Genomic DNA, 22,573 nt, shown 5'->3' with positions numbered 1-22,573 from the left:
AGTACATTCCCTCCAGATAGCTTGAGATGACTTTGAGAGGTGATGTACACACACACACACACTTACACACAGTCCCCCAACGCCACTCCACACCAGCTTGAGGTCCCTGGTCTTTGTTTCTTTCTTTTCTTTTTTTTAACGTTTTCTGCAGTGAGGTTTCAGGGATATAGAACCTGAGACAGCCAGAAGGGTTTGTGCTTCCCAGACAGACAAAGCTAAACATTTCCCCACAACACGCAAATTTGTCCAGCTTCCAGGGTTCCAGGGTTGAGAACATTTATTTACTTGGAAACATTTTGAGAGAAACTGGCTCATGAACGAACACTGAAAAGCTTCAACACCATTTGGAGTGGGGAGAGGAACATCATGACGTCACTGGAACCCAAACGGCAATCTGGACTTTTTCCAACGTTCTGGAAACTTTGTACGTTCGCTGGGGGGGTTGGGGGTGGGGGTGGGATTTTGGGCCCAGCGCTACCTTTAGCCCTCAGGCTTTGCTTGGCCGAGGGGCCGGCAGGAGGGTGCAGGCTGGTGTAGTTGATGGCAGTGGTGGAGAAGGCCAGAGATCCCAACTCCTTCCGGCGCTGGCGAGTGGCGCCCTCTTCTGGCCGGTCCAGATTCTCAGAGCTACTGGCCCAGTGGCCCCCCGCCAGCGCCACGGTGTGCAACAGGTCATTCATGGCTGAGATGGAAATGCAAGAGAAATGAAATTATCCCCCAACACAGGGACAACTCCTACTTCCTGTCCCCCCGAACACAGGGACAACTCCTACTTCCTGCCCCCTCAATGCAGGGACAACTCCTACTTCCTGTCCCCTCAATGCAGGGACAGCTCCCACTTCCTGTCTTTGGACAGGGGTATACAGTCATGAAGCCACCTTAATGGCAGAAACCAGAAAGGAGCTCCACCAATCAGGAAGGACAATGGTAATGACCAGCAGTCTCAGCTTGCATGCGCCATAGAAAATGTTTCCAACCGAAAACGATAATTGCATTTCATTTTTTGAGCACGCACATACAATACTCTTGAGGCATAAAGTGCTGCTTTGGAGTTTGGTGAAGTGTATTTTCTTGCTTTAGACCACAAAGCCCAGAATGCCCCTCTACCAGCCACTGTAAAGCTGGCAGGTGAAGTGACTTCAGTAAATATCTAAAATGTCTTTCACCACACAGGGAACCAGGGTCAGGGCCAACAAACCTAAAAGTGGCCCTTTACCATTCAACTCTTCCAGCTTTTCTACTGCTGATAGAACATCCAGTTTGGTGCACCTTCTAAGGATTCACAAAAAGGGATGTGACCAAATACACCACCATTTCAACAGAAATACAGTTTAGAAGCACAGGAAGCTCAAATTTACCAACCATAATCTCTCACCATCAAAAAGAGAGGATGGAAAAAATGTAGGCATAGATCATCTGCTTAGTTTAGCACTAATATCTGGTTTCTGTCCAGGAAGCAGAGAAGCACACACCAATCACTGTTGCTGTTGTTCCATGGGTTTCCGGAAACGCTTTCATTGGTGGAGCAACTCTGTGATTTCTATCAGCACGATGACATCATGACTGTCTTATTCTGAGTTTATTATCCATGCAGATTGGGATAGTTATAAGTATATCCAGGGAGTCGCATATTTATAATCTGATTGGCTGAGCAGTATTTGCAGGGAGCAACATGTTAGAATCTGATTGGCTGAGCAGTATTTGCAGGGAGCAACATGTTATAAAGCTTTTTATTACATCATAACAGAGCAGGTGTCTGCCTGGTTAACCACACAGAAAGCTAGCTGTGTTACCATGGCAATGACATGCACAGAGCGCGAAAGCAAGCGGGGGGGGGGGCACTGGGAGAGAGAGAGAGAGAGAACGAGCTCCCATTTCAGCCCTTGGTTGGTGGAGAGCAGTGCAGTCAAGCGGCCATGCCTGCAGTGAAGGTTTGGTGGTGGGGGGTGCGTTGGGTGCGGGAGGGGGGAGGGCGTGCACTGTCTGCTCCACAGGCAGTGTGGGGGCACATGTCACAGTGCGGACCAAACACATCCAAGAGACCACGCCTCCAGAAAGCACAAATACAGCACCCTTCCCTAAACTGGGTTCTGACTGGGTTCTGACCAGCAGTAAGAACCCCTCGCTGAAAACAGGAAAACAAAGAAGCCGAAACTAGAACAAAAACTGATGCCACCATTGAAACCACCACCAACTTTGAAACCACCATCGACATACTGACAGACTCTGTCACTCTGATCTTGCATGTGATGTGCATTTTACTGTTAAGGTGCAAAACAGGTCTTCTCTATAGAAAAACAAATACATGACAGACTATGATGTCCACGCATTCACTGGATTGGGTGGAAGTATTGCAAGGGTTAATTTTGCTAGCAAGCTATACCGACTACATAGGCTAGCTAACTGCCTAATTTAGCCTAGCTAGCTACCTGCAATGCGAATGCCAAGCCTGTAATTCATGTAACGTTAGCTAGCTGAAGAGTCAAAGATTATTTATAACCTATATTATGTATTATATTCTATTATTTTTCTAGTGAGCCCTGTCTTGCATTATTGTTCCAAACTGGACAAGTTGGAAGATTAAGAATAAGGCTGTGTTGCTTTTAAGGTAAAAGCTAATCGCTTTCTCTAGAACTAAACTAACTCGTTTCACAAGCGCAAAAAACATGTCAATGTTTCAGGGTTTTTCTGCATCCAAAGTCTAAATCATGCTGACTGGCAAAAATAAAAATAAAAACGAACTAATAAACAGTAATAAAGTCAGATTTGGAGGACATTTTCAGTGGCAAGTTATGCATTTTTAACTGCTAATAATTCACAAGCTATAATTAGTATCAGTAAGATTTTGAACAGCATACATCTGCACATATAGTAGAATAATATGGAATGTATTGTGTATGAGTTTTATAAATACTGAAAGACTAGATAGAGTTTACAAAATGTAAAGAAAAAGAATAAGATCCTGAGAAAAACAGCATGTTTCAGATAAAAACTAATTAAACAACTTATAAACTAATACCCAATATTAGGTCTACGCTCTCTCAGGTAACATTGTTGCTTTTTGTAATCAGACTATTTTTCCTCACAAAACATGAACTGGTCGACCCTTAATGCAAGAATATGAGTGTAATAATGGTAATTCGCTCTTTATTGAGCCATCTACACCATTCCACTGCTACAGTTAGAAGCGGACACCGCAAAACCACAAACGTTGCACAGAGCACACAGCACATCCAGCAGGGCAGCACCTTCGCACAGTGAAACACGTTAGAACAGAAACAGTAAAAAAAGAGCTGAAACAGAAGAGGGGGAGTGGGGGGAGGGGGGAAGTGCAGCCAGTAAGACGCGAGCGAGCGAGTGAGCGAGCGTCGCGACTCCGCCTCTTACACATCGAGCGGCGGAAGAGCGTCTTGTTCCTGTCTTTCTCCTTGGGCTTGCTCCGCATAAAGGGAAAACGCTTCAGCGCGGACACTTTACAGGGAGGGGAGGGGAGGGGAGCGAGAGAGACGCACGGACAGGGGAGATGGAGCAGAGGAGGAGAAGAGGAGGAGAGGAGGAGAGAAGAGAGGAGGAAAGATAACAGATCAGATGGGACACTGAAAACAGCAGAGGGGAGGGGAGACCAAAGCTGGAGCCTCAGTTGATTGGGACACACACACGCGATTGTCAGTTACTGACACATCATTTCACCCCCACACATACACACACACACACACACAGCTGCTTTAAAGCTGTAACTACCCATAGGTGCATACTACGGTCTGCACAGAGGGCCCTGATGAGGACTGGGAATACTGGGAATCATCTTTGAACCCCCATTGGACATGACCATCCCTAAACACAGGGATGCTTTCTTCTTATTGGACAGATCTATCTATAAACACAGGGATGCTTCACTCTCATTGGACAGGCTCATCTTTAAACACAGGGATGTTTTACTCGCTCTTGTATCTTGAGACTCTTACCGTTAACCGAAAACTCGACCAGCTGGTGGAGGGTCAAAGTTGAAATATGTAGTCAGTTTACATGCATTTCATAACCTTCCGGGAGAAAACGGGCACTGCAAATACTAACTGCACGGGTTACTGCAATACTGCAGTGTCCGTGGGCTCCAGAAATAAAACCCATTTCTTGTGGGAACAGGAAAAAAAACCTTAATACTTTTCTCCTCATCCAGAGAAGGGGAAATGTTTAAGAGTTTTCAACCTCAGCTTGCCTTACACACGCAAAAGTGAGGCCAGGTAGGGGGGAGAGGGGAGAGGGGGCGACGGTCAGACTCACTGTTGCTCCTCTTGTGGGACAGGGAGTCGTCCATGGAGGCGGAGCCGGAGCCCAGGGAGGAGCTGTCCTGGCTGTCGGGCGGGGCCAGGAAGGCCTCGGTGGACTCGGAGCGGGGCGGGGAGAGCGGCAGCGAGCGCATGCGGCTCTTCGGCTTCATCAGCTTCCTCATCTTCAGCGTGATCCAGTTCCCCCGCCTGCGGGGCGACACCACCACGCTAAAAAGTATGATTCCCCCAAATGTGCGCTCACCCGTCACCCCTCCCTCTGACAGCCAGCACCCCCCGGCTCTCTGGCCCCGCCCCTTCCCACCAGAACCTCCCAGATCTCCTCTCTCGCACACGTTACTCCCTTCTATCCCCCTTTCACCATTAATAACCCCCCTCCACACCTTTCTGCTCCCCCCTCAAAGCTCTCTCACCCCCCCAACCCACACCAGTGAACTCACGGGACGCACAGCACACAGTACTGAGGGGGGAAGCTGACAGGGGTGGAAAGGGGGGGGGGGCTGGTTTAGCTGACCACATGCGGGCTGCTCCAAACGCTGTGCCCCCCACCCCCCCGCCCCGGACAGATTGGGCACCATGACGCATGACCCCACATGCAGGATGAATGCAAGCGCATTAAGATCAGCACGCATTCCCACGAGCGACAGACAGACGCAGAGAACACACCATACCCCAGCCAGGACACACACGCACCTGATCAAACAGCTGCAAGCCCAGGCCTTTAAAAAACCACTAATAACCAACTTAGTACTGAATAAACTATTCACTCTGATCAACCAATTTACTACTGCACCAATTAACAGATTCATTAACCCATTTACTAATTAATAAACAATGAACTGATCACTTATTCATTAACCATTCACAAGCTAACCAATTCACTTATTCATTAACCAATTTATTACTTAATAACCAACTGACACATAGCTTGGGGCTTCAAGAAAATCTTACCTTTGACAAGTACAGGTTACACTTCTTTTACATACAATGCCTGTGACCTCAAAGTTACAAACACAGTTCCCTTGCCAATGCACTACACTGACTACACTTTGGTTAGTGAGAGAAGACTAGGGTATAGTGTGATGTAGCCAAGACACAGTCAGCGTGCAGACAGGATGTACATCCAACGCACAAATACCTGCTTAGAAGAGCTCTGAAAGAGTGACCAAAAACGAACCGTTACCATATGGTTAACAGCAGATTTCCAATTTCATCTGATCAAAATTACACAGACCAGAGACTACACAACACCAATAGAGTTTCTGCAGTCTACATCACTGCTCTGAAACCAGGAGTCCCCAAACCTGGTCCTGGAAGAGCCTCAGGGTCTGCTGGAACCACAGGACGAAGCTGGTTTTTGTTTTCACCTTAAAAATCAGAAACCAGTTCAGACCAAGTAAACCAGATGAGGTGATCTGCTGCTTTAATTAATCAGTTAAGTACAGTGTAACAATGAAAACCTGCAGGCCCTGCAGCTCTCCAGGACCAGAGTTGGGGACCCCAGCAGACTCTGCAGCTCTCCATGACCAGGGTTGTAGACTTGTGGTGTATTATCATTTCCCTGACTTTGGTCACCATGAGTGAAAAGATGGCTGCGGTTCTGAGTTACAAAATGCACAGTGGCATAACCACAACAGTCTACGCATACACGTGTGTGAAATAAACACCGGTGTGTCCCATGTGTGCTGTGCTCACCTGCGTGGGGGGGAGGGGTCGTAGAACTTGTACTGGTCCATGATCTTCTCCTCCAGCTTCTCCTTCTGCCTCCTCAGCTCGTTCAGTTTGTCTCTGAGAAAGAGGGGAGGGAATCGCTCCGGTCATTTTTCAGACACATAAAAGGTGCATGAGTATTTATTTGCAGGATCTGTAAATGGCTATATAGTGTGTGTGTGTGTGTGTGACACAGAGATTGTGTGTATTTATGTGTATTATCATATCTCTGAAAGGTACAGTGTGTTGTTCTCTTGTATCCTGGTTCCCAGATCCAAAATACAAACTGAAAAAGATAAAATTGAAAAATGCAAGATACTCTTGCGATAATCGCTTGGTGATTGAGGCGTGAAGTGGGAAGTGAGGCCGTTTTTGTGGGGTGATAACTGGGTGTGTGTGTGGGGGGGGTATGGGGAGGGGGGGTTACTGCAGGTCCTACATGTACTGTCTCTGCTCCACGTGGAACAGGTCCTTGCTCTCCATGGTTTGCTCCAGCAGGGTCCGGTTCTGCAGCATCAGGGTCTGGATCTGGTCCAGCAGGTGTTTGTTCTCCTCCTCCAGGTTCCCTTTCAGCTGGCTAAGCAACTGCAACACAGTGCACATTTACTGACACTGCACATTTACTGGCTCTGCATGCATTTACTGACACTGCACATTTACTGGCTCTGCATGCATTTACTGACACTGTGTATATTAACCGACACTGCGCCCATCTACTGACAGCGGTTCCTGTACCTCGCACTGGTTGGTGAGTTTCGTGGAGGTGATGTCCAGCTGCTGGTACTGCTCCTTCAGTCTGGAGAACTCCGCCTCCAGCCGGGTCAGCTCCAGCTTCCCGCTGTTCATTTGGGTCTTCAGGGCCCGGTGCTCAGCCTGCAGGGCCTCCGTGTCCCTGAGCAGCTGGCTGTGCGCGGTGTTCAGCCTGAACACAAGGACATACTCACAGTCTGAACACAGGGACACACTCACAGCCTGAACACAGGGACGCACGCACAAACCAGAAACACTTTTCCTCTTCATACACATCGTCAAAAACCCCAAAGCACCTGTGGCTATTCTCTGAGAAACATTGCAGCTGTCATTTAACATGCCTACATAGAACAAATATTACTTCAATAACTTTTAAAGGAAAAGTAACCTTTTGAAAATTACATGCCTGTGGAAAGTTGATTTTAAGTGTAACGCTCAAAGTGAGTGGTCCTACCAAATGGCCCATTCACACACGGGGCTGTCTGTCCCGTTTCCCGAACTCACTTGTCGTTTTCCTCCTTGAGTCGGTGGTACTGCTCGGTGGTGGCTTTGTGATCACGGCTCTCCGAGAGCATCTTCTCCTGCTCGGCCTTCAGATCCCTCTCCAGCTGCTTCAGCTGGTCCTTCTGCTTCAGCAGCTGGTTATACCTGCGGCCGTGAAACACAGGAGACCTTCAGCAAGCGCGACCTTCAGCACGGGTGAATTTCACACGCACAGCCTGTGAGAATGGTGTCAGGGCATTGTGGGTGTATTGTGAAAGCGTTCAGGCAGCATTGAGGGAAGATACAAAGTGTTGAAAGAGTGTTCTTAGAGCATTGTGAGTACTGCGAGAGCGCGGAGACATTGTTGACAGAGCGTTGAGAGAGCGTTGAGGGAGCGTTGAGAGAAGGTTGAGAGAGTGCTCTTAGAGCATTGTGAGTGCATTGTGAGAGCACTGAGACAGCGTTGAGACAGTGCTGAGACAGCGTTGAGACAGTGCTGAGACATCGTTGAGAGAGCGTTGAGCAGGTTAGAGGTGTCTTAGAGCATGTGAGTACTGCGAGAGCGCGAGACTGTGACAGGCGTTGAGAGAGCGTTGAGGGAGCGTTGAGGGAGCGTTGAGAGAAGGTTGAGAGAGTGCTCTTAGAGCATTGTGAGTGCATTGTGAGAGCACTGAGACAGCGTTGAGACAGTGCTGAGACAGCGTTGAGACAGTGCTGAGACATCGTTGAGAGAGTGTTGAGGAAAGGTTAGAGAGTGTTCTTAGAGCATTGTGAGTGTACTGCAAAAGCTCTGAGACAGCGTTGACAGGTGGCGCGGGCTCACCGGTCCTCCAGCTCGCGGTGCTCCAGCTCCAGGCTCTTGTGCGCGGCCTTGAGGCCGCCGTGCTTGCCGATGAGCGCCTCGTACTCGGCGGCCTGGCGCTCGTGCAGCGCCGCCAGCTTCTCGTGGTCGCGCAGCAGCAGCTCGTGGGCGCAGCGCAGGTCCTCCCGCTCCCGCAGCGCCCCCTCCCGCTCGCTCTCGGCGCTGCACTGCTGGCTCTGCAGCTGCGCGTTCTGCGCCATCAGAGAGGCACTCTGGGAGCTCAGCGTGGAGTTCTCCACCTGGGGGGGGCAGGGGAGGGGGCGGGGTTACATCTGAGGGGGGGGGGGGTTTCTGTGACGGGGAGGATTTATACCACCTCCGTGGAGCTAAAGTCAATGCTAACCTTAAAATACACACCACCCAATGGACACAGGCCAAAAGCTTCTCTTGGATGTTTGTGTTGGAGCTGCTGAGACATTTAAAACAGTTCCACAGCAGTGCAGACGGACCCCACCCTTCCCACGATGCAGCGGTGCAGACGGACCCCACCCTTCCCACGATGCAGCGGTGCAGACGGACCCCAGCCTTCCCACGATGCTGCGGTGCAGACGTACCTGCAGCTTGGCGTTCTGCGTCTGCAGGGTGGTGTTGCTCTCCTGCAGCGAGGCGGTCTGCCGCTGCAGAACCAGGATCTGCGCCTGCAGGTTGTCGCTCTGCGTCTCCAGCTGCTTCAGCTGCGTGCGCAGCGCCTGCTTCTCCGCCTGCAGCGTGGCGTTCTGCGCAGCCGGAACACGCACGCATACGCATTATAAACATAAACATTACAGCAAATCACAAATATTGTCTGAACCCCTGACCACATAGATATAGATATACACAAATGTGTATAAAAAAAGTGTTAACAAGACCTATTGTACTATGTCAGACGTGTGTAATACATGTTGTACTGTGTTATATACAGTAGTGTAATGTGTTAAATGTGTTGTAGCATATTATGTGTTTAATACATATTGTTGTGTGTTATATGAGCCATTGTGTGGTGTGTGGTGTAATGTGTTACACTTTTTGTAGTGTGTTATCGCGTTGTAGTCTTGCTGTAGTGCGTTAAACGTCTCATAGTGTGTTATGCGTGTCATAGTGTTTTACACGTGCGTGCGGTTCCACTCACGTTCCTCTCCACCTCGATCAGCCGGTCCTTCACCTTCAGTAACTCCCTGGTCGCCTCCCGGCTCTCCTTCTCCCACTTACTGGCCGCCTGCAGCTCCTCTCCTGCCCTCAGGGGGGAGCTCTGCACCATGCGTTCCTCTTCCTCTCTCTGCTGCAGCGCCTCGTAGTTCTTCTTCACCTGCAAGGAGTCAAAAGTGAACCCTGAGGTCACACTGTGTGTATATGCGCATGTGTGTGTACATGTCTGTGTGCGTGTATGAGAATGCATGGGTGTGTGTGTGTGTGTGTGTGTGTGTGTGTGTAAGAATGCATGTGTGTGTGTATGTGTGTGTGTGTATATATGAGTGTGTGAGTGTGTGTGTCTGTAAGCATAAGACTCACGGTCTTCAGCTCCTGCCGCAGCTGCTGGTTGAGGTTGGATGACTCCTCCAGTCTGGCCTCCAGGGCGGCGATCTTCTCTTCCTTGATCTCCAGGGACTTCTTCAGCGTGGACTCCAGCTTTGACTCCAGCAGCTGGTACCTGCTGTGGGCCAAACACATACATTAGGACAGCTGACAGGTGGGAGTGTACCTGTGGTAAAGGGAACAGGTCAGAGTGTCCCTGTAGTAAAGCTGACAGGTAAAAGTGTACCTGTGGTAAAGGGAACATGTGAGTGTGTCTGTGGTAAAGGTAAGAAGTGAGTGTACCTGTGGTCAGAGCTCTGCTCGTCCTGCAGAAGTCTCTCCTTATTGAGGCCGATCTTCTCTAGCTCGTGAGTCAGCTTCTCCAGCTCGTTATTCATCTGCTGCGCCGTCAGCTTCTCATTCACCAGCTCCTGCATCACCATTACATTACATTACATTACATCACCAAACTGGCACCTCAATATAGAAATGATAAACAAACAAATGAAGACAGAAACATAAGTATATTATTGAGATAAATATATAAGACGTGAATGCTCCTCTGATGTCCTGCTCACACAGTGGCAACAGCAGGATGAAAATCTTTCAGACATCACAAGTAGGAAGTGAGGCACAGCATGGTATGGGGAACAGGGGTACCTCTCGTAAGGTGAGCAGGGTCTTCTTGTCGATGGTGGCCTGCTTGAGCAGCTCCTTGTTGTCCTTCTCCAGGTCGCGGACGCGGCCGCAGGAGTCCCTGGAGATGGCGGCCTCCTTGCCCAGGGCGCGGTTCTCCTGCTCCAGGCGGGCCAGGCGGGCGTGGCTCTCGTCCAGCGTGGCGTCGCGGATCTCGGCCTGCTGCCGCAGCCGCCGGTTCTCCTTCTCCAGCTGCTTCTTGTCCCTCTCCAGCTGGGCCGTCTCCTGCTCCAGGGCCCGGCTCTCCTTCTCCAGCTGCTCCAGGCGCTTGCTGGAGACCTTCAGCTCCTCCAGGCTGCGCTGCAGGCCCTGGTTCTCCGCCTCCACCTCCTGCAGCTCGTCCTCCAGCTGCTGGATCTTGCGGCCGCCGCTCTCCAGGGCCTTCTGCAGCCGCTGGTTCTCCGTGTCCAGGCCCTGGCAGCTGGCCTCCAGCCGCTCCGTCTTCCGGCTGGAGGCCCTCAGGAGCTCCAGGCTCTTGCGGAGCTGGGCCCGCTCCTCCTCCAGCTCCCTGTTCTCCTGCTCCAGCTGGGCCGCCCGAGACCCCGCCGCCCGCTGCGCCTCCCCGGACCTGCGCAGCTCCAGGTTCTCCTCCTCCAGCTGGGCGTTCTCCTTCTCCAGCGCCTCCAGCTGGAGCTCCGCGGCCCTCAGGGCGTCCAGCTTCTTCCGCAGGCCCCGCGTCTCCACCTCCCGCTCCGCGTTCTCGCGCTCCACGGCCTCCAGCCTGTTAACATTTATAATAATAATAATAATAACAATAATAATAATACATTTTATTTATCAGGCGCCTTTCTGAACACTCAAGGTCACCTTCCATGGTATTAAAATGGACAGAAAAAGGACATATCACTACACATACAAACATGATATTAAAAACAGTTAGAAAGAACAAAGACACTGCACTTACAGAACATCGTATTTTAAAAAATCTATAAATAAATAAATCCACTTATTATTATTATTGAAACTATTACATTTAGGCATTCAGCAGACCAAAACTTACCATCAAAACGTGAGTAATGTAATCATTTTAATTATGTGATTTTTCCATTAAGACAAGTGAAGAAAAATCTTTACACTCTAGCCCTAACCCTAACAGCACACCCACACCCGCGCGGGTGCGGAGATGAAGCAGAGCCTCCTCACCTGTCGCAGGTGAGGCCCAGGGTGGCGGCGCGTTTCTGCAGGGCCTCGTTCTCTCGCTCCAGGCGCTGCACCTGCGCCTCCAGCTCCTCCGCCCTGTCGGCCTTCTCCCGCTGCGCTTCCAGATCCTTCCGCAGCTGCGCGCGCTCGAACTCGGCCTTGCTCAGCCGGGCGCCGCTCTCCTTCACGGACTCGTGCAGGGCCCGGTTCTCCTTCTCCACGTCTCGCACCCGCGCCTCCACACTGATCTGGGACCGCTGCCGCAGGGTCGCCACCGTCTGGGTCAGCCGCTCGTTCTCCTGCTCCAGAACCTTCACCTGGAAAAGGAGGGGAGACTCTGTAAACGCACACAGTGAATCATACAGTATACCATTGTCCTCTTTTACATCATGATAAGCTAATTTCATAATAACATCATGCATTTCAATAATGAGAGGCTACAGAGAAGTGGGGTGAGGTTTGGACTGGGGTGCAAGGTTAGGGTTGGAGAGCAGGGTGAATAGGGTTGGGTGGGTGGTGGTTAGGATTGGGATTAGGGCTGGGGTTGGAGAGCAGGGTGAGTAGGGTTGGGTGGGTGGTGGTTAGGGTTGGATTAGGGTTGGGGTTGGGGGTACCTGTCTCTCAGACATGTCTCTCAGTGTCTCGAGCGTCTTCTCCAGCTGCCCCTTCTCTCTCATCAGGTCACTCTTGAGGCTCTCAGCGCTCTGCAGACTCTGCCTGTCTGCGCTCATCTCGCTGTCCAGCTGCTTCAGCTGCGCAGGACAGACACACGGCAGCGCTGACACAGGTACCAGGCGAGAGACACGCACACACACTCACACACATGCATACACACGCGCATACAGGCGCACACACACACACATGGCTGTATGTCCACGATGTCCTCTGCATTTTTTTCCCCATGTCCTTTCCAAAGCCTGTATTTAATTCAATTCTTTAGTAAGAAACATCAATTGCAATTCATTTAGGAGGGGGATGAAAGGACTTTATTATTCTCTCAAATTTAAGCCTAATCTACAGGCATAAGTACAGCATTTACCCCATAAAATACATCCTCAATTAAACGACCAAATTAAAAGGAAAAAAGCACACCCCGACCATCAATGACTTACTCTACTGCAAGTTTACTTGCATTAGCCTGAAACGATAAAGGTTTGTACAGAGAACATTTATCAACACCATTATCTCATCAGACAGAGTCTGCCTGCTTCCTACTCTAGAATCGACTTCTTTCCTTTGTTTTAAAATGGTGCATACTTCCTTTTTCAGTTTTGATGACCATGACCAGTTTCTGTCAGACAGCAGATTTGTTTCTCGGTCCCGTATGCTTCTCTCTCACTTCACGAAGAAAAGAGTTGCAGCTTTTAGCCTCACTTTAATTTTTCTTTGACATTTTTTCTAAAGATTTATACAGATTTTCTGCGTCTGATTCTATATCTGCGGACTGTTTGTGAATTCCTTTCTCAAACCCCCCTGGTCTCCTGCACCTGTACAGGTGCGCCATTTTCCCACCTTCTCGGCGAGTCTCTGGTTCTCCTTCTCGGCCTTGAGGAGCCGGGTGTGAGTCCTCTCTGAGGGCTCGCCGCCGCCCCCTAGCTCCTCCACAGTGCGCTGCAGCGTCTGGTTCTCCTTCTCCAGCTTCAGCAGCTGGCTGGACGTCAGCTCGTTCACCTCGTGCCTCAGGGACTTCTGGGGCAGGACTGGAACGCGGCGGCAGGCCGTGCGCACACACACACACACACACACACACGCACACACGAATATACACACACACACACGCACAGTCAGGGGTTGTGATCATTATTTCAAATTGTGTTCCCATTTCTACTGATGCAATTCGCACATTTACTGTATGAAAACACAGGATGATCACTGTCAGGTAAACTGGCCAACGGGAGGACCCCACTGCTCGACACCTCCCCTGGACCTGCTACAGTGCTGTAGTCCTTCCGGAAGGGACCGTCACCGGGCTAAGGGGGGGGGGGGGACTCACCGTCTGTGTGCTCCGGCGTTTTGGAGAGCTGCTCCAGCTCCCAGCCCAGGTGGAGAGACTCATCCATGCTCTGCTTCTGAGCCATCTCCAGAGACAGGTTCTCCTCCAGGAGCTCCTCGATCCGCTTCCTGTCTACGTCCCGGTCCTGGTGGTGGTGGGAGGGGATAGAGGACACCAGCTGTAGATGACTGGAGGCCAATCATTTGTAATGGAAATGTGATGGTTCTAGAGAATGGGGATGATTAGGTGATGGGAATGGAGACCACCGGATTGGACCAAAGACCAGCCAATGGAACTGGAGAGCAGCTGATGGAACTGGAAACATCATACTAGCCACAACCTTTGTTCAAACAATTGTGTCCAATCTGCAAGCCCATTTCTGCCCGTGGAGGATAGCCAAAAATACAGAGCTTCAGAGATTACCCAGAATGCCTCGGGGCTTACCATCTCCATGTCGTGGATCTTGGCCTTCAGCTGCAGGTTCTCCTTCTCTAGCTCATGCAGCTTGTCTGAGCGCGCCCTAGAGCCCTCCAGCTGGTCCTCAAGCATGTTCTTTGTCTCCAGGAGCACCTGGTTATCCTCCTTCAGCTCCTGCGGACACAGCACAGAGAACAGCATTCACAATCCACGGTACAGCTTCCTGTGTGGCATCATCACCCTGGTCCTGTAGAACTCCATGGTAGTCCTTCATACCTCCATCCTGGCCCTGCAGAACTCTATGGTAGTTCCAACTCTCATAGCTCTATCCTGGCCCGAAAGAATTCTATGGTAGTCTCATTTCCCAAACCTCCACTTTGACCCTGTAGAACTCCATGGCAGCCCCTCATACCTCCACTCTGACCCTGTAGAACTCTATTGAAGCTTCTCATACTTCCACGCTGTCCCTGTAGAACTCTATAGCCCCTCATACCTCCACTCTGGCCCTGTAGAACTCAATGTCGTGCAGCTTCTCCTTGTAGCGCCCCACTTCGCTCTCCAGCTTGTCGACGCGGATGGCCTTCTCCCGCAGGGCGTCCAGCTCGTCACGGTAGGCCCGGGCCGACCGGGCATCTGCCAGCAGCTGCATGTTCTGCAGGGATCAAAACACACAACTTTATCCGGTATAATGTCCAGCTCACCCTTTAATCAACAGACCCGCTATCGCTACACAGCCTCCTCGGGTATATCATAAAGCACAGGTAGATAATGAACCCCCCTCAGGTGTAACATAAAGCCCACAGGTAGGTAATGACCTCCTCGGGCATACGACAATGCCCACAAGTAGATAATAAAACCCACTGGGTATATGATAAACCCCACAGGTAGATAATGAACACCTCAGGTATATGATAAAGCCCACATGTACGGCACCTCCTGCTGGATCCTCTTTAGCTCCGCCTCCAGGTTCTCCAGCTCCTGCCTGCAGTCCATCAGCTGCTCGCTCTTCTCCTCCCTGAGCGAGAGAGAGAGCGAGAGAGAGAGATATACAGATTAGAAATGATTTTCTACAGTATTATACCTACTTTAGTGCCAAAGGGCTTGTGGGCATACATCCTTAGAACTGTTTATATTCTACATTTTTATTTTTTAGGTAAACTGTTATGTAAATAGGTGCACAAACAGAAAAATCCTTAACTGCAGTCATCACTTTACCCTTAGGGAAATTAATTATACTACAACATACAGCAAATGTTCACTTTTTGGAATATAAAACACAGCATCTTTCCTTTTCTAAAAACTGCAGTGCCTAAAAATCATAAAATGTAATTTGAATATTTTCCTGTGTATTCTGAAGCATTGCAAATCTTTTCTGCTCATGACAGTATCTTTTTTCTGTTATCTTATCAGCACATTCTGATTTTTGGTATTTGTAGCCTCAGAAACCACTCCACTGAGGTTAACAGGAAGCTGAAGTAACAATACACTCACAGCCCATAGCTGTCCTCAGCAGTGCCTGAAGGAAACAGAGGAGCTGTCAGTTTATGAATGACTGTGGTGTGGCCTCCAGGATCCACCATGATTTTCTCATCACACCCAGGGGTTATTTTGAGGTATGACCAGTTAAAAAGCACAAGAGGGCCTTTCCACTTTTTTTTAAACTTCTGTGGGGACAAACAAGCAAACGAGGACAAAAAAAAAGAAAAAAAAAAAAGACAACTGCGGAAACTGCTGAAGCCCTCCTGGGAGAGACAAATCTCTGTCACATCCGTCTCTTCAATTAAAGCTACGGATTCAAAAAATAACCCTAGTGGCAAAACTCAGCCAAAAGTAAACTTCACAGACATAAAGTTCTGTGGCCAGTACGTGAGAACTGAAAAGAAATGAGGAAGCTCAAATCCGCCGAGATGGCTACGGACCACTTTGCACACGAGAAACGGTCGTCGTGGCAACATCGTGACGGAATGTGACGGGGATGGCTTCTCTGACCTGATCTCCCGCCCCTCATCTCACCTTTCACCCACATCAATCTTTTTCCATATTAAAAGGAAATAAAAGAACACTTCTGCTGCGATAAAAGAGCCAAAAACCTGACTTGGCAAAACAAGAAAACAACCGCAGAATTGCTTTTAATCTCAAACTGGAGTGTTGTTATCAGGAAGGGGGTTTGCTTTATTGCTGGAGCTCCTTTGAGTTTCAGGCGGAGGAGGCAGCAGGTGGCACGCTTGGCTTAGCGCTCTGATCGCGCGGGGGGGGGGACCCAGGTCTGGCCCATAGTTCTAAACGCGGGTCATCACGGCCAGTGCGAACCGCATGCGACGGTCTGCTGCGCGTGAGCGGCCTGAGACCGCGAACAGGACGACGCACCCCATTAAACCGCGCCTCCTGATGCGAAGGGCGCGGTCACAGGAGCTCTACATCACGGCCAGCCCACAGGCCGCGCTAAAACACTGCCAACAGTTTACCTCTCCTTTACTGCCCGACAACTCTCCCTCTCTCGCTGTGACCTCAAATCAATGACATCATTTTCCCGAAAGTCAGTTATTTAAAAAAAAAAAAAGAGAAAAAAACAGGGTTCCTGGGGAAACGGGATCAATTTACTCTGCAAAAACACTGACCTGAACAATTACAATGCAGTCCCATGAATTCTGCACAAAGTACAGAGAAACAAACAGAGCTAATCTAGGCCTGTTTAAGCGCATTGTTTGGCTTTCAGGGATTTACCCACTCATCCATCAGTTAGTTTGCTTTCATAAGTGAGAGCCTCATGCAGTCAGTGCACTGCGGGATAATTGTGAGGGTAATGCGCGGGTGCTCGTACTGTATGCACGCTAGGCTGTAATTAGCGTAGCATTTTCAATAGCGTATCATTAGAGGGAAAGCACCAGCCTGCTAATGACGCTAGCGTCACCGTGCGCTCACACCGTGTGTTTTAGCCTTCAGGGTGCACAATGGGGGCGTGTGACAAGCGTTTCGGTGGAGGGGAACGGGAAGTCGCCGAAGGAGGAACAGAGATAAATTCTCTTCCTCCTCTTCAGCTACCTGCGCAAAAACAAAGACGGAAGGGAGAGAGAATCGCACCTGGGGCCAAAACACACGCATGAAATAACCCCTCAGATGCTGGAAATAACACTCCCTGCAGAACCCTGAGAAGTTACAGCAACACACGTTAGCTACCCAAAGACATACAATCACACGGAAGGAGATGTTTGAATTCTGAATATTTATGAAAAGGAGTATTTCCTGCAAAACTGCCAGTAGTAACCTGCAGGAATTTTAGCGTTGTCAAATGTATTTCAGAAAAGGTATTTGACCCAGGTGAGCAGAGAAATGTATCATGGCGGCGTAGTCTGGCATTGTAGAATTCGGGGTGCAGGGACCCCCACAGAGTTTGGGGCTCCCCCCCCACCCTTCGAGCCTACCAGCCGAAAACAGCGAGAGCTGAACCCAGAAGTGTGTAATTAGTCTGCAGTCCCTGCTGCATCCGTCTGTCTGTCCCCCTCTCTTCTGCTGTCATTCCCCAAATTACTGCGTAATGGCAACCCCCCATTCTATCTGTCACACCCCCCCAAATCTCCCCACCGTGACGGGTGGGGACGTGAGGGGTGGGGACGTGGGGGGGACAGACACATCTCCTAATTTCACAGCTGCTGTGGGGGGGCAGGGGTAATAACGGTCTGCATTAACGTGAAGGGAAAATGTTCGGGCTCTTGTTGGCTGTGGAGTCAATCAGGCTAATAACAGCTTTGGGCCCGGGACGGATTTACACCGCAGCTGCACATTAGGATACTGAGACAAATTACCCCACCGAGGCACATTCGGGGAAAAAGCACAGCATATTGCAATAACGCGCAGCATGCTGGAAGACCACACAGCACACTGGAATAACTCATGATCACAATCAGTATTAACATCATCATCTATAGATTCTGTGATTCGTACCACCCTATACTGAGCATCCCACAGAGGGAGGTGTGTGGGACGAATCAGGACGCAACTCATTTTGACATTGGGCAGACAGTACTGGCACTGTCTGCAGTTAGCTCATGCAGTAAACACATTCCCATTAAAACACACATCACATCCCCTCTAAATTCACTGATCCAATCGAGTGCTGAACAGAGGCAAGGTCATCATGTTCTCGCTCTTTTAAAAGTTCTTAATGAACAGAGCTAACCTTCTCCGCGCACGGGATCATCCCAGTGACATCATATGATGACAATGAGCTCATGATCATACATCAACACATTAAAAAATGGTAGAGGGCAAATCTGAATCCTACGAGCTCTGCTATCCACTAAACTTAAATTGAATTTCTTTCTTTTTTTTGATATATTGATTCAATTAAAAAATGCACACCAGAACAAAACCCCAAACCACAAATCACAATAAATACACTAAGAGGAAAATACACATATCAATTTCAGAGACTGTGGCAAATGTTGTGCAAGTCACGATCTGTTTTTATTCTCCAGTAAAGCATACCTAGACAGTGGATGCACCCAGCTTAGCCAACACAGAGACCACGCCCAGGCTAATAAACTAATGTAGCTGCTCTGGCAGCTCTTTATAGGAAAATGCACTTTTAATGAGAAAGTCAAATCAATAACTATTTGTGATCATCAAAAAAGCTTCTGCGTTAGAGCGTTCAGTAAGCGCTCCATCTCTTAAGGAGAGGAAATGGCGGAAGGTTATAACCTCAGGACTAAACTTCACACGCGGAACTACAGGAGCCTGAACTCCAGGATTCTTCAGCTACAGTCCCGCTGAGCCGCAGTGTCTGCTGGGCTTCAGTGTGCTGCAGCTCTTAAGCTCTTAGCTGGAGACACTGATTGTTTAAAGAGCTGCACGTCTAAATTGGTTTCCGACTGAAGGGAAACCACAAAAGCCTGCAGACACTGTAGGCGGCTGTAGAGGGCGGGGCGGGGGGGGGACTGCGGCGTTCGCAGCGACTCACAGCTCCTGTCTCAGGCGGCGGATCTTGGCCTTGGCGTCGGCCAGCTCCACGGACAGGTGCTGGCGGCTCTCAGTGCGGTGCATGCTGGGAGATCCGTTGGGGGACTGGGTGCACGGGGCGGGGGGGTAGTACTGCCCGCAGTCCCTCTCCTGAGTCAGCTCCACGATCTTCTGCAGAGAGCACAAGAGATATGACATCATACAACAAGACATACACACATGGGCTTTATAAAGGGAACAGTGAAATTTGCCTGCGATGTGATTGGCTGTAGTAATGTGAAGCTTATGATGTGACTGGCTGTAGCAATGTGAAGCCTGCGATGTGATTGGCTGTTGTAATGTGAAGCATGAGACGTGATTGGTTGTACCTCCAGCTGCTCGTCCCTCTCGTCCACCAGTCGTTTGAGGTGGAAGGCCATGTTCCGGGACAGGGACTCCAGGTCCTCTGGGGCCAGATCCTCCACCTCCACCCACTGCAGGTCCAACACATTCTCCTGGTTATGGGTCACCTTCAGAGGAGGGAGGGGGGAGAGGGAGGGAGAGGGAGAAAGAGGGAAAGGGGGGGGGGCAAAGAGGGAGTGACACAGACAGGGAGAGAGAGGCAAGGACAGAGAGAGAGGGGGGAGAGAGGAAGAGAGAGGAGAGTTAGAAAGAGGGAGGGACAGGAAGGACAGAGAGAAAGACAAGGAGAGAACAAGCAACATCAACCTCTGTGATGATAAACAAATATAGACTCCGACCCTTCAATAATTTAGGACTTAAATGCATATGCTTGTCAAGTTCTGTTCATAAGATGAATTAAATATATGATTGAGAGAGAAAGTCTGTGTGTGCTGTGTGTGTGTGTGTGTGTGTGTGTACACGAGTATGTGAGTGTGTGAAAGAATGTGTGTGTCAGTATGTGAGTGTAATGTTCATACTCTTGTACATTACCTCCTGGATGTGCGAGGCGATCACAGCCTTAGTGTGGAAGTCTAAGGTCTGAATCCTGTCGATGTACTCCTCTTTCTCCTCACACTGAAAGCAGGAGAGAGCAGCTGCTGTTAGACCAGCTGCAGATGCTCACAGCACATTTTACTCTCATCTGTTCCTGAGCTTTTCTGTTATTGGTTCTTAGAAAAGGTGAAGGCGGAGGAGTCTGAAACAAGACCAGGTCAAAACCTAGTATATGGCTGGACCTCTCCGGCCGACCAATGGTGTAACTTCATCAATCACTCACTCAGTCAGTCACAGACATTCGCGTTTGTAGGGTGGGCCCTGCTCTTGCGGTCCAGCCAAGAACTACAAACACTGTTCTGAATTTACATTAGGACATGTCGGTAACCTACAGCATCCAAACTGTCGCTCACCTGCACTGCACATCCCAGCAACAGCAGCAGTAATTTCTTAATTTCCTCGAGACCTTGCTCTGAAAAAACAAAAAAAAACAAAACAAAAAAAAAAACCTCAATTTTTTACAAAGCAAACACGGAGCGTGTAATCCATACAGGGGTCCCACACAGACATAGTCCCCAACTACTCACCCCCCAACTCCATGTCTGGCAACCCTGATGTCCCAGCAGCCTCAGACTAATGGTGTGGGATTCTAGTGTAAAAATGCTGATGCAGGCAAGCTCACGGTCAAGGGCAAATCCAGCAGAGGTTACTTTAGAAGTGGAGTTTAGGCAGGGGAATTCAGGGGCGCAATGACCCTGTGTCCCCCAGATTTCAGTATGTGGTGTTTGGGTGCCTAGGCTGTCAGGTTTGTTGGGTTTTCTGTGCAGAGGTTATCTTGGTTCAAAACGCTCAAACGACCTTTCTTCACAGTAGCCGAATAAAAAGGATCAGTTCTGACATCATAGTACACTCTCCTGCCAGAGCCTGCAAACTGCTGCAGCTCACAGGAAACAGGAAGTGGAAACACACAGCAGGAAATGGACCAATCAGGAAAACGGCTGATCGGGTCACCTGCTTCCCTCACAAGGAAGACAGCCGAACTGAAAATACACTGTCACCAATGAGGAAGTACAATTCCTTATGGCTTCTCCATTTACATACAGTACTATCCAGCTTCACAGAAGCTATAAAAGAGCGCCCATCTGATGCCACCCGTGCCATCCGTGCCCACCTTTTAAAGCTCCAGAAGAAAGCGCAACCCCAACGTCTGTACTTGGCCACAATAGCATGCCCTCCCCAGGGGGAGACTGGGGGGCCCCCGGCCCACTCGGCCACCACATTTCCCTCCCCTGACCTCTGACCCCTAGGGGGTAACTGTGGAAGCCACACCCCCGCCCCCCTCCGGCTCACTAAAGGGTCCCCCATGTACCTCAAACACGGGGGTCAGCTGGGCAGGACATCCTCATCAAGTAAAATTCTATGGAATTTATGTTTTTCCATTTTAAATGACAGGACACCTTAGAGATGGATCCATTTACTGGCTCCCACGCTGCATAACTGGGCCCACACAGTTAAGAATAAGAAAAACCCTCTTCCTGGTTTCAGCAGGTCGCTGTGACGCTGACCGAAGGATGTTTTACTTGTTTATTTTATTTAGGGCATTGCAATTGCTGAAAATCTCCCCTTTTCCAGTTCTGATTTCATGAGAAGGTGTTGGTGAGCTAATATTTATTTTTATGACAAATGAAAACAGAAATAGCTGTTGACTCAAATGTCACTCGGCGGAAAGGGAGAAGCTGGAGGGTGACTTCGACCTGGCCTCTTGTTTTCATCACAAAAGAATTCTGCAGAGAGGCGCACCGCCTCCGCACGTCCTGGTGACCTTTACCAACAGCAGCAACGTTTGAGTGATGCTTCAGGGAACGCTACCTGTGCTAATTCAGCGAGCGACCTCATTGGCCAGCGCCGAGAGGCACTGATTTCACAGCCAAAACACAACTGGTCCCCAGTGTGCTCCAAAAGCTGGCATCCAACTGTGACACGCAATTTCAAAACCAATACAATATGCCCAATGTGGTATGAGCCCAAACACCTTTTAAATAAGCTGAACGAAAGACCCAAGGGCCACTGGTGTGCAGCGGCACAATTTAACGCCATTTTAAGTGGTGAGGTGGAGTTAAGGATTTGACTGCATTTCTCAGGACCGGGTGTGTGTGCGTGTGTGTGTGAGTGGGTGTGGGTGTAGGGGGTTGGGTGGTTTGAGTATTGTGTGTGAGTGAGACAGACAGTGTGTGTATGTAATGCCAGTATGTGTGCGTGTGTGCCTGCGTGTGCACGTGTGTGGTTTGAGGATGTGTCAGCGTATAGATATTTGATTTCTGTGGTTTTTATTTGCACATGAGGCTGCACAGGCCCGTTCTGCTGATGACTCTGTTGTCGTGACAATGCTCCTGCGTGTTGCTCGGTTACGGGGGTTCCGTCGGAGCAGGAAGCACCTGGGCCGGGCTGGGAGCAGGTGTGGAGGCCTGCTGCTCTTCCTGTCTCAGGCAACAGGAAGAGGAAATGACCCCTGCAAAGCTCAGTCTCTTCCTGCTCCTGCAACCGGGGTCTGCTGGAGGAACAAGCCTGGAGGACATCCTACCGCTCACAGGAATGAGCTAAAATAGACTCTGTCACACCTCCCAAACACATAAACTCTAATCAGAGTCACAAACCCAATAAAGGAAAGGTGAGTAATCCTTATTAGAGGTGAAATGCATAAATACAAATGCATTCCACTGTCCAAATGCGGGTGTAATAGGTGGTATTTCAAATGCAGGCATTTGAAGTGCATGCATTTGAAACACCGCCCGTTCCACTGCCCAAACGCAAGCTTTAGCACCATGGTGCAGCCCTAAATTATTAGCTAATCTA

At 49.6% G+C, this 22,573-nt stretch overlaps 1 protein-coding gene across 14 annotated transcripts in view; it reads right to left on the bottom strand.

The window, feature by feature from the left end:
- Nucleotides 1-22,573, bottom strand: part of LOC135245343 (girdin-like) — a 53,154-nt gene that overhangs the window by 7,412 nt on the left and 23,169 nt on the right. For 6 of the 14 annotated variants that reach the window (XM_064318456.1, XM_064318389.1, XM_064318459.1 and 3 more), the window contains exons 5-29: nt 20,134-20,192; nt 19,718-19,801; nt 19,153-19,293; nt 18,786-18,955; nt 14,762-14,843; nt 14,322-14,480; nt 13,856-14,002; nt 13,412-13,556; nt 12,931-13,118; nt 12,033-12,170; nt 11,422-11,735; nt 10,243-10,999; nt 9,886-10,013; nt 9,580-9,721; nt 9,200-9,376; nt 8,646-8,807; nt 8,053-8,330; nt 7,251-7,394; nt 6,732-6,918; nt 6,436-6,581; nt 5,982-6,074; nt 5,425-5,439; nt 4,282-4,496; nt 3,388-3,471; nt 479-682 (exon numbers count right to left, since the gene is read on the bottom strand). In XM_064318456.1, coding sequence (XP_064174526.1) covers nt 479-682; nt 3,388-3,471; nt 4,282-4,496; nt 5,425-5,439; nt 5,982-6,074; nt 6,436-6,581; nt 6,732-6,918; nt 7,251-7,394; nt 8,053-8,330; nt 8,646-8,807; nt 9,200-9,376; nt 9,580-9,721; nt 9,886-10,013; nt 10,243-10,999; nt 11,422-11,735; nt 12,033-12,170; nt 12,931-13,118; nt 13,412-13,556; nt 13,856-14,002; nt 14,322-14,480; nt 14,762-14,843; nt 18,786-18,955; nt 19,153-19,293; nt 19,718-19,801; nt 20,134-20,192 — 4,359 coding nt within the window. The remainder of the gene's footprint in view (nt 1-478; nt 683-3,387; nt 3,472-4,281; nt 4,497-5,424; nt 5,440-5,981; nt 6,075-6,435; nt 6,582-6,731; nt 6,919-7,250; nt 7,395-8,052; nt 8,331-8,645; nt 8,808-9,199; nt 9,377-9,579; nt 9,722-9,885; nt 10,014-10,242; nt 11,000-11,421; nt 11,736-12,032; nt 12,171-12,930; nt 13,119-13,411; nt 13,557-13,855; nt 14,003-14,321; nt 14,481-14,761; nt 14,844-18,785; nt 18,956-19,152; nt 19,294-19,717; nt 19,802-20,133; nt 20,193-22,573) is intronic. The other 8 variants (XM_064318441.1, XM_064318452.1, XM_064318460.1 and 5 more) reach the window with 6 other exon arrangements.

Source organism: Anguilla rostrata, chromosome 2 (assembly GCF_018555375.3).
Source record: "Anguilla rostrata isolate EN2019 chromosome 2, ASM1855537v3, whole genome shotgun sequence".
In the NCBI taxonomy this organism is placed as follows: Eukaryota; Metazoa; Chordata; class Actinopteri; order Anguilliformes; family Anguillidae; genus Anguilla; species Anguilla rostrata.
The sequence above is the reverse complement of the archived record's forward strand: the minus strand, read 5'-3'. Positions and strand labels throughout refer to the sequence as shown.